Here is a 12,160-nt window from a genome sequence, read left to right as displayed (position 1 = left end):
AGCCTGACTCCACCCTCGGCTGGAGAGTCTGCATGTTCCTGACCAGAGCCCAGTGGGCAGACGGCAGCTCCGCCGTGCAGATGAGCTGCAGCCAGCTGTCATGTTTGCATAAAACACGCATGGAGCTCAGCATCACAACCAACAGGTCTTATAAACCTTCAACACAGCTCAGGTTTCTACTGCACATGCACCAAACAGGAAGGGCTGTTTGTCTTCACTCACTGTATTTTCACAAAATGAAAGGAAAACTGAAGTTGTGGTTTTTGGCCCTGCTGATCCGCGGGGCTCTGTGACCTCACCTCATCAGCACCCTACTCTAACTGAATACAGAGAACATGGGTGTGATTTTTGGCAGGGATTTTAAATTTGGAAAATTCGCTCTGGCATTTGGAGCCGCTGCCAGTCTCCTAACAGGGGCACATGAACATCACCACAGCCCCCGGTGTCTCTTCACTGGTTCGCCACAGGACTGACCTGGACGTGTCCTAGTCGTCTGAGCTTTTCCACCCACACGAACCACCTGGGGTTAAATCCTCCGACCAGATGCCTCTGGTTGTTCCGTGGCCCAGACTGAGATCTGGACCGAGGCCCAGAGGGGGCCATGCCTTCCCAGTGAAGGCGTAGCGCTCCACATTAGGCAGCTACAAACTGAAGTACCGTCCATTTACTCTTAGTTAGGTTGTTTTTATGACTGTTTCCTTAATGTATTGTGTGTTTTAGCTTTGTACCAATTTCTCTTAATGTTCTATAACAATTTGATCAATGCCTATAAATGTGTTCATAAATAAAAGGGCTTGACACCGTGTTTATGTCTCGTTCTGTCCAGTGAACACAGCAGAGACCAGTGACTCTGTACAGCAACGCCGTTCTCAGCCCGTGGAGATGGTTGTTGGAAAGAGGCAGCCTCCCGTGTTTTCTGAGGAGGAAACCTGCCCCCCAGTGCAGTGGTGTGACTCACTGGGGGGGTGTAATAGCTGGTGGACAACAGTGGAGGTCTACAGCACAGAGCGATGAGCTGGACCAGGGTCTGGACTCACATTATTGTGAGGACACCACATTCATTGTTGATTTTAGGGGTCTGGTTAGAATCGAGTTTAGGCTGAGGAAGGTGCGAGGGTGCTGCATCATGTCAGTGAGGGTCCTGGCAGCTGTGTGCGTGTCCAGTCACACAGCTGCCCTGTTGAATGTCTTCAGTGGATTTGGCCTCAGCTGAACTGGTCTAACTGTTTCCAGATGGAGGGAACGCCTCACCGCTGCTTCCTCAGGCTCTCCATCCATCCCTCCCTGTAATCCCCCCTCCAGCTGAAGTCTAACTGATGCTGTCATCCAGGCTGACTCAACACGAGGGTAACGGGGGCAGAATGCACCAGCAAAACTGACATTGTCATTTCTTTTCAGCAGTAGATGAGCATACGTACACTAAACTGCCTAAAGCCAACGTTTTTGCAGCCCCACTGAGAAGCTGAATGTGCAGCTCCACGGTGTGGGTCAGCTCAGTTCAGTTTATAAACCACATCTCACCAGCACATCCAACACTGTGCATGCTGGACAGCAAAGGTCACCTCTGAGGAGTCTTCACAGGCTCCTCAGAAGGCTCCCTGAGGAACTCCTTCACCGAGGGTTTATGAGCTTTAACAGGTCAGGTCCCACAGCGTTTACAAAGCTCAGAATACAGTCGGAGTTACCCAGCCCACCAACTGTGCTTGGAAGATGGCAGTGCCTACGTTCAGCAGCTGGAAGCAGTTGGTTTGCTTCCCTAGTTGGTAACTTTTATGGATCCACTGGTGTTAGAAAAAGCCTTGAACCACCTGGTGATCATCCTAGCATTCTGACAGCTAGGAGGCAGATTCTGAGGAAAAAGGATGCAATGGCCAATCTGTGGAGTGCAATGAAAAGTTACCTAACAATCAGTGTAACAAGTTACTTCTGACAGGGAGTAATAAGTAATAATATTAACTTTGAAAAGAGTCATGAGTATTATATTGCATTTTGTGAGTAACGAGCCCAACACTGTACACACAGTACTGGTACTAAGTGATACCTCCCGTTGCCACATCCACAGTTACTACAGCCGTTGCTTACTCAGGATTAAACACCCAGTCAGTTCCTGTGCGGACGCTGGTTTCAGATCTGCATTTATCAGCTCTGTGGTTTCAGATGAGCAGCTGTGATTCATTGGAGGAAACAGACTGAGACAAAACAAGAAGTGAGAATGAAAACAGGGATAAAGAATTTCACTGTCACTTGGAGACTCAGACAGATCCTGATGTCGATACAGAGCTTTAGAAGTGGTGCAGCTGAAAAACATTATCCTGAGGGTGGCGCCAGAGGACATATAGGTCATGGGGTCATTAAAATTTAAAGAGCTCATCTCTGAGAAGTCAGAATGAGATGCTTCACTCCATAAAAATCTTGCCATTAATTTAGACTTTTTTGGAGACAGACTTGTAGACATTTTGTCCATATGGTGGCGCTGCAGAAACAGCCAGAAGGTGATCAGGGTCAGTAGGAATGATCCTCTGAAGACCATGAACATCCACAGCTGATAAGAAAACTCAGCCACGTTAGTAAAGATACTTGCTCTGCACCAAAACGTCCAAACAGTTTAATAAACTTTAACTCCACTGACCGTGAAAGGATAAAGGTGCACTCTACACTGTGGCTGGGGAGACACGCCCCTTTCATGTCACCAAGGGGTATCTTTGTCCCATCTCAGCTTTACTCACTAAAATCTCTCCACACGTTGTTACTGACTGTCCAACGCTAAGAACAAAGAAGCTTTCTCAGCAGCAATGAGCCTGCACAGGAGGCTTCAATGCCTCCTGAGAAGAGGCCAGCGGACACTATTGAGGGCTGGAACACAGTCAGCAGGAGCAGATCTGGCTCCCGGTCCGACTGGCCTCGCTCGGCTCTCTGTCGCTGTGGCAACAAACCCAACCAAACTCTGCCTCCTTATCTGGGCGCTAAGTTGCCGAACCTTTCACCAGCTCACTCCTGGTTCAGGTGTTAGCTGTGGTCCAACGTGCTATCATGGTGGCTGAATTAGCTTAGCCGTCTGTCTCCTCATCAGACAGACATGACTTGGTAATCACATCCTCTACAAACAGCGTCAGCCACATGTAGGATCCGTAGTTTCTACATCACTGAACTGTCGACCTCGTCACTTCACGCTGTGTAGTTCACGTTACAGTTTCAGGAAACAGGACAGGAGGAGCAAAGAGCAGGAAGGAGTGGTTTATGGAGTCAATCTGTTTGAATCTCAGAGCCTCGATGCTGAACAAACAGTAGGCACAGCAGCTTTAACTCGACTGGGTGACAACTGGATGTGAAGGGCGACCGCTCTCTGACGTCGCATGATGTGAGGAAGTGAAAGAATACCAAGGACTATTATGCAACAACACAGCAGACCAACAGCATAGTCAGCAAACAAACACACAGTTCCTACCTCTGCTGATCCGCTGCTTCTCTCCCGACAGGATCCCAGGAGTGTCGATGATACTGATGCTCTGAAGAACCTGGTTGGGCATCTGAGAGCAAATAAACCTGAACACACACACACAGGACAGACCGAGTCAGTACCCACGGTTTCCATCTGCACCGAATCAGGACGTTCATTCTCTTAGTTCACATTTAGGTTTCCTTATTTCGCCTCACGTGGGCATTTGGGCCACAAACACTAGAGGAAGACCACTGTGAGGTCTTCACTGGGATATACCCAGGCTCACTGTAATAAGACTAATTTACACCATGTCCCAGGCTGATCCACAGGATCTGGATCGAATAAATCCAAATCAGTTTCCAATCTGTTCTTTGTTCTCTTCGTGTAGCAGCTGTCAACATCGGGACTAAGTCTTGATTGCCAGTTTTTATGTTCCACTTGGGACTTTTTTGTTTTATCTCTTTTGATCCCATTTATTCTGTGATTTATGTGACCTGAATCCAAGTGGTACCGTAGAACCCGAGAGACAGTCCCTGCCTTACTGTCCTGGATCATGTGCTTTTACTTGTTGTTTTCCTGTTTAATTGTTCTTGTGTGTTAGTATTTGATGGTTCTTCTTCTTACTTGTTGCTGCTCTGGGTCTGGTTTTGCCAGATTTCCCAGGAAACGGACTCATTTCAGTTGGGACCAATTCTTATTGTGTCTATTATCAGACTGGACTCAGTATCAACTTCCTCAACTAATCAGGTCATAACTTTAATTTCCATTTCCTTAGACTTTGATATAATTTAAAAATAGAATGCATGTGACCTCCCTCTCACTTTGTACACACAAGGAAGTTAAATTTATCCGACAGAGTCCAGCCACTATAAACCACCTCGGTGGGTCGGAGATGTAGGTGGGCAGCGGGAAACAGCACCAACACCTCTCTGACACATGGTGACGCACACACACTTCCCCTGGGAAACAATAACTTATTGTGGAAGGTTCCCTCGTCGCACAGACCGGGACGATAAGAGGACATCTCGGATAAGCACCAACACACACACACACACAGTGTGAGGGTTGAGTGTTGGTCCACTTCCTTGCTGTCACTCTTAAAAATATTTCGGAACAGAAAGAGGAAATAAGTTTTTAGCTCAGTTTAAACCCTGATATAAACTCTGAGGTCTCTCTGATGGCCGGCAGCGTCTATGTGTGTTTACATGTCAGCGCGGGGTCACTTCCCAGACTGGCCGTGTTTTGAGGAAAGCAGTGACAGGAGTGTGAAGAGGTGCCAGGACTTTTGTGCCTATGTGAGAACGTAGACATTAACCTCTTTAGAGAGTCCACTATGTTGTGTTAAGCTGCTCCGTCAGCACCGCGTTGCCTGTGCTCTCTTTACACACATCCCAGTGTCCTAGGATCACAGGCATCACCTTTAATGTGACATAAAACACACGGATTGAAACAAAAGGGCAAGGTAACACTGTTGTTTTCAAACTGTCAGTGGCTGAATGAGCAGGGATGTGCTTTTACTCATCCTGCACATTTACAGCACGAGTCAGACTCAGTTGTCGTGCACAGTGAGCAACATGTTAATGATTATGGCCACAGACGCAGTTTCTTGTGAACAACATTAAACTTGAATCCCCTGGTGGCTGTAGAAACAGCAAAACTTCACAAACCCCAAGACGGAGATACATGTAGACAGTGGTTAAAAGGTCTAAAACTGAACACTCTGTTTGAGACTGTGTGCGTCGGCCGCTGCGACCCTCTACAGAACAAGTGGTGGATCGGGGGTGGATCAACACATCTGTGTGTTTACCTGTTGAGGAAGGAGTTGCCGAACGCGTTGAGTTTCCTGAAGGGTTTTCTGGGGTCGACTACCAAAGCGTTGCCAGGGATAATGCCCTCGTTCTCGCCGTACATGACGGCAATGAAGCCATCTGTGGTTGGCTCTGGACCGATCCTCATCCCTGGGAAATCCTGCTCGAGCAGATACCTGGGACGAAGGAGACACAGACACATTAAGCATCAGATGTTGTTTCTCATTCTGTTTGTCTCTCTACCGTAAAACCCAGACTTCAGAAACACTGTTACCAGACTTCATCTCATTATTCACACTGTATATTAACCCTCAGAGCTACTGCAGCTTATGATAACGCTTCAAACTGTGTATGTGGAGACATAATGTTTGAATGACAGCGCTGTCGTTGCCTCAGATCAGTGATTCCCAAATGAAAGCAGAGCCCTGTGGCTCAGCCACGGGCGTTCTGTTTTCTCACTGTGGATTAATTACATGGCTCCACAGACACATAAACAATCAGCTACACATGCTGTTACACCACAGCTCATCCCGGTCAGATGTCAGCACACTTTAGGAACAACCGGAGCAGGTTAAGGAACATCTGTCACTATTAGGATTCATCATCTTTACACCCACACCTCTGAACAGCAGCTTCACCTGCAGCAGGTGACTGTTCTTGTTTCATTTAAATGAAGTGGACCATATTGTTGAGTTGTTTAATTTGGATGGTAGTTAATCAGATGTCTGCACCAGGTGCTGTTCACAGCTAAACATCAAACTGTGCTATAGCATGAAACAGCCAAGCCCTCGTGTTTGGGACTGTTCTACCCAAAAACACTCATGTTGAACCATGTCAACTCTTTGTTCATTCCCCTGTGAGACATTCAAAGGTCACACATCGATCTCTTTTGTGCAGTAAACACAGCAGTACTGTCCAGTAATCCGGCCACACCTCCACCAGTGAGTAACAGCCGAGGTCATGCGTTTGAGCGGCTGGGCCAGGCGCTGTGGTTTGTGTTCGTGTGGAGCATGTCTGGTGCTCTGCTCCTCCTCCTGAGTCCAACCTGCTGACACCGACTCCCAGTGGATCTGTGAGCTCAGAACATCAAACTGTCACAAAGGAGCTGCTTTTCCTCTCCTTTCATCTTAACGCCGACCTCTCACACAACTTTCCTCATTAAACAAGAGTGAGGGAGGAAGGAAGAGATGGCAGGCGGCTGCAGCGAGCCTCTGTCCGCCGACTTCCTGCTGTCGCAGGCCAACAGGTCCACGTGGACATCAGGGGGCAACAGTCAAAGACAGAAACTACCAGAAAACTGTTGTGATGAACTCTGCTGTCGCACATCGCTTGGCCCAGACTGTAACTGTGGTAGGATTTCCACTGAGCCACACGGGCTCTCTGGGATGACGAGGTGCTGTTATCGGCTTCAGGGACATGATCTGCAGAGACCAACCAGACGCCGGTCTTTCAGTTCGAGTCTGCACAAGTGTTACCTGACTGTCCAGGAATCTTCTCCAAAATCAATCCAGTTCTTCTCAAAAAAACACCGGCAGGAACCTGTGTTAATCCTTTACACTCTCTCTGATGCCGTCATGTTCCTCTGACTCTAAACCGTCAGCCACATCCTTGTGTGTGGACCAGTCAGAGTCCACGCTGTGACCTGGCTGTGGTCCATGAGCCCTCACTTGACCTCAGTCAGAGAAGCAGAAAAATAAAATGTGTCAGGTCTGATTTACTGGCAACCTGTTCCCAGGATTCATAGCATTCCTCAGGGAAGGGTGGGCCTCAGCAGCTGTTGTACTGCATCCCCTCGCGCCTTACACTAACTTATGAGAACCCAAGTCCGGTTCTGAAACCTCAAACTGGCTGAGGACTGGACAGCATGTCCTCACTCCAGTGGTAAAAACTCAAATCGGACTTCATGTGTCATCTATACAGGCAGTGGAGGAACGTGACTAAGTACCATTTCTCAAGTACTGTGCTTAAGTACACATTCAAAGTAGCAGAAAAGGTCCGTTCTCTTCTACTGTGTACTTGTACTCCACTTCACTTCAGAGGCCCAGATTGTACTTTCACTTGACATTTGCAGTTACTTTGTTCATCCCCCTTCCTTTCCAGTCAAACCCACCGACCACTAAATCTGGTGATTGTGAACATGACTAATTATTCCTTTATACGATGAATGAATTCGCCTACATACACTTCTGAAAAAGTACTGGAATAACTGGAAAACCATGGCTGTTACAAACACGCCACCATCTTCCAGAATATTCTACACTGCTGTACATTAAAGTATATGAAGTAGTTAGTACAACTTTAAACAACAACAGCAGCAAAGTACAACCAGTAATATTAATCCAAAAACATGTGGAGCAGTAAAACCGTTTGTCTGCAGAATGAGTTTACTTTCGATACTTTAAGTACATTTTGATGACTCTACTTTTCTATACAAGTAATGCAGGACTTCTGCTTGTAGTGCAGTACTTTTACAACGTGTTACTGCTAATTTTACTGTAATAAAGGATCTGAGTACTTCTTCTCCCACTACATACACAGTCCACTAGGAACCACAATCTCTCTGCAGCGTGTCGGACACAAACTGACCTCAGGTCAGTTCTGTTGCTCTGGTTTGCTGCCAAAGAGTGTGACTGCCTGTAGCACACACGAGATAAGCTCCGTGCAGTGTCATTGCCATGTGACGACCTCAGGCCACCGTTTACTGTCTCCCAGGTTTTAAAACTCACTGCATTTCATCCGTCTCCTCATTCTGGTCCCTTCACTCTTTGTCAGTGGTTTCAACATGTGGTGACACAGCAGAGACCAGACTGAAACCACTGGCCGCTGCTGCTGGATTCAAGGACACACCAATAAGCGACGAGTCTGTAGTGGTGGTTTGTCACTTGTTTCATTCACACATGACAGGACTCTAATGGAAAGAGAGAGCATCTGCTGTATGAGATTCAGCTCCAGAGGCCAGATGTAGAACCAGGCACAAAAACCACGAGAAGCTAAACTTTCTCAACACACAGTCCTGCTCTGTGGAATTTGTTTTAGCCAAATCTAGTATCAGCATCAAGTTGTTTGTTTGATATCTTACATTGTTCTCCAAGACTTGGTTACACGTGTTGCTAAGCAAGCGAGCGTTAAATAGGAACATTTTCAAATGAAGTCTGGCCCAGACCCAAAGACATTCACTGTGCAGTGACATAAAACAGCAAAGCCTCACATGTACAAAGATGGAATCAGACAAAGTTTGGCATCAAATTTCAAATGATTATTACATTTGTCATGCTGTTTTTTTCTCGATTGATTAACTCGATTAGAACCTGCACCGGTGGCAGGCGCAGGCTGAACACACACACACACACCCACACACACACACACACACACACACACGGTTCATTTCATTTTTCATCTTCTGCTCAGCAGCTTCCTCATTAAGATCAGGCCTCAGTCTAATAACATTTTCCTGCACTCAGCATCGGCACAGGATGTGATGTCACGGCTGTGACTTTGCACACAGCTGGGTGATGAGACTAGAATTACTCTTATACTAGAAAGGCTCATTTTTGACAACGTAAATGTCAAAGACTGTGCAGCAGTCATGCGCACGGAAGAGCATGTGTGAGCATGACTGTAGGTCTGAGCCTGCGTGTGGGGGGTGTTGATCAGCTCTGTAACTCCTGACAACACAGCAGCCTCCGGACACAACACAGTAAACTAACAGGGCTGTGTTCAGTTTCTGAGGAGGTGGATCTGCTTCTGATGCCTTTTGGAAATATCTTGTTAAAACCAAAATGAAAAACACATATAAAACAAAGTCTGACCCTGCTGTTCTTCCTCTGGTCACTGATCCAAAACAGCTCAGGAGGAACACAGACTGTGTGAGCAGCGTGATTTTAGTGAAACTGATTCCTATTCTATTTTGTAATGTACAATTTATGATGATTTAAGAGAGCTGGTTTCCATGACTAAACCCTGAAATATTCTGGTGCACAGATGGAAGTTTAAGTTTGTTAACTCCGTCTCAGAAGCCCGGAAAAAGGATTTCAGATTTCTCTAGTACCATATAGTGGTTCTGTCAGCGATGTATGCATTTAGCTGTAGACAGTGATTTGACTGCTAGACATACGCCCTCTGTTTGGAACCGTCTACGCGGCACTCTGCTCCTGGCTTGTATTTTTGTGCTATATTATCATGTTAAATGCACAACACAATAACTCATTCACTAATTCATAATGTGATCATTTAAAAAGAGCAGTACTTTAAGGCCATACACTCTGCAGCAGGACTCTATACAAACTATAGGCGCCAACTGCGCTGCTACAACCCTGTTTTGTAAAGACCGTTTGTTCACATTTGGCTCAGTTATCACCATCAGCCAAATGAGCAGTGAGCAGCTCCTGTGTGCTGTGCACCCATGGGTGTGCAGACAGCTGCCACTGGATCACTGTGAGACTGAAAACTACTTCAGAACAGGAGGGTTCTCAGGCAGGTTCTGCAGCAATAAGTACTGCTGTACGCATGAGCCTCAGCTGCCAACTGCTGCCTTTACAAACTCTGCACACTTCAGGACACACTGGCTGCCAAACCACAAAGGAGCCACAGTAGATTTCCACATGAAGGATGACGTCAGAGCTGCACCACTGTGGCTGAAAGGCTGCAGGTTCAAATTGCCCCAATAAGAAGGAAGTGGGCCCAGTAACTGCTCATCCCCAGTTTAACAACCACATCTGCTTCTGTGAATACAAACACCCGTTAACTGCACTATGGACTTTAATAATTAACTTATAACTGTGTTTCTTTCAGCCTACCAAGGTCAAATGCTGCCAAGACCTTGAAGAGAATACATGCCAAACTCCACTGAAACAATGCTGCTATTACAACCTTCTTGTTATTTGGCTTTGTTCTACATATTGCAAACAAAGACTTCAGGTGTTTTCTGATTTTGAAAGGTTTAGTCTCCACTTCGGCATAAACCTGAGCCACCAAACTCTACGTGTTTTAATGCTAGTTAAAAAATTTTATGTTGCTTCTCTTGCCGTCTTCTACCAAAATGCACCTAGGAGGTGAGTGGCAAGGACTGAGACCTTGTACTTTTCCTAAACACAGAGCAGCTTTGATGTATTTTATCACAAACACATTTACCATAAGACTCGACACATTTGTATCACCTCTTAGATTATCCTCTAACATTCGTGCTTCCTTAGCTACAGGTGAGAGCCTTAAACATGAAGATTTTAACATGAGGCCTGGCATAACATCCCACTTACAACATGCGGCCACATTCAAGTCAAGAATCTTTATTGTCATTATACATAGCGCAACGACATTTCTTCTGGCAGCTCTGGGCTTAAAGACACATTATTTACAGAACACAAAAATTGTACAAGTCAATATAAAAATATGAACAGATAAAAATGAAAATGTATGGGACCTAATCAGGTCAACAGCATATTAGCCACAGAAGAATATAGTCACATTGGGTGTAAACTGATCTGGCAGCTGATAAGGTGCTTTTTGTCCTTCCTCCCAGATCACTTTGCACCAAATAATGGGGACAATACCAGCAGGTTTAAGGATCTCACTTATGAGTCATGTTCTACTTTCTGTGTGTAGACTTCTCATTGCTGCATCAGCCTGCCCATCTGTGATGTTTTAAGTATTTTATGTTGCTCCCCTACCAGAATGCGCCGGGGGTGACAACCAAACCTCAAATTTAAAGCCGGTTACTACTGCTGCTACCTGACTGACGTAGTTTCAGAACCTGGGCAGGAAGAGAGAAGAGCAGGAGATCCTGCTGGAGTGTGTTTGGACTCTCACTTCGCCTTTATTGGTCGAAAATCAGAGGAAGCAGTTAATTAACACAGCTTTAAATTTTCATAAATAGGCGCCAGCATTGGTGGATTTTATTCAAACCAGGTTTTACCAAAAGACTGGACACATCTGTCTGACACTTTCTTTTATGCTGCCACCTCTTGTGTCTATATTTATAAACGAGAGAGATTTTAATGAGGTGTAGCATAAAGTTCCGTTAAAGAACATGAAGCTGTTAACCGGTCTAATACCTGTTCAAGGTGTCTCTGCCACATATAGCGGCCCTACCTGTCCTCCGGCGGTTAGGAGCCTACCTGATGAAGGTGGTCTTCCCGGTGGAGTACTGGCCGACCAGCAGCACCATGGGCTTGCTCTGGAAGTCGGCGGCCTCCAGCGACGGGGAGTGGAAGTCATGGAAGAGGTAGGTCTCCTCCAGCGGCAGCAGCTTCTTGGTGTAGAGGCTCTGTAATCCCTCCGTCACCGTCTGGTACATCTCTCCTTCCTTATTGCGTCCACCTTGCTCCTGCTTCACCCAGCTGAACATGCTGACTGACTTACTGACTGACTGACTTTGAGCCCGCACGGAATGACGAGCTCACTCCAACTTCCCTGTTTCGATATTTCCAAATGAAGCGGCCGTTTCCTACCTTTTTTTTTCTGTTGCGCAGTTCGTCCTCCGAGCCGAGCGGAGACAAGCGCGTCCGGCGTGTTTGTCACGGGGGGTGCTCCGCTGCTGTCAACAGTGCCTCCTCTCTGCGCGCACGGCCGCTGCTTGTGCGCATACGCCGCCCTTCCCCAGTGACGCAGTGTAGCCCAGTAAGTGGACGTAAATTGTTCACATCATACTATTGCCAGCAAACTCTTATTTTGGCAGCATATTTTATTTTTGTAGTACTTTGAAGTGGTTCCTGTTGAGGAGTTGAGACATTGCTGCAGAAAGAGGGAAAAACACGACACTCATAGTTGGTACCAATGTGTGAAGTAGACCCGGTTGATCGGAGAGTTGAAGTGAAGCTTCGGGAGAGATTTCAGTTGTGGACCCTTGTTTTATTGAGGAGATAAGTTGTTTTAGATTGTCTTGGTGAGTGAATTTACAGCTAAAATTAGCATAGCA

General features: G+C 46.4%; 1 protein-coding gene across 1 annotated transcript in view; it reads right to left on the bottom strand.

Moving 5' to 3' along the window:
- The window catches only part of ehd4 (EH-domain containing 4), a 22,293-nt gene extending 10,373 nt beyond the window's left edge, over positions 1-11,920 (bottom strand). Inside the window, exons 1-3 of the mRNA XM_020611526.1 lie at positions 11,361-11,920; positions 5,247-5,423; positions 3,446-3,543 (exon numbers count right to left, since the gene is read on the bottom strand). Coding sequence (XP_020467182.1) covers positions 3,446-3,543; positions 5,247-5,423; positions 11,361-11,590 — 505 coding nt within the window. The 5' untranslated portion in view covers positions 11,591-11,920. The remainder of the gene's footprint in view (positions 1-3,445; positions 3,544-5,246; positions 5,424-11,360) is intronic.
- Between the last annotated feature and the right edge of the window lie 240 nt (positions 11,921-12,160).

This window comes from Monopterus albus, unplaced genomic scaffold, assembly GCF_001952655.1.
Source record: "Monopterus albus unplaced genomic scaffold, M_albus_1.0 scaffold115.1, whole genome shotgun sequence".
In the NCBI taxonomy this organism is placed as follows: domain Eukaryota; kingdom Metazoa; phylum Chordata; class Actinopteri; order Synbranchiformes; family Synbranchidae; genus Monopterus; species Monopterus albus.
This window is presented reverse-complemented; position numbering and strand designations above follow the sequence as displayed.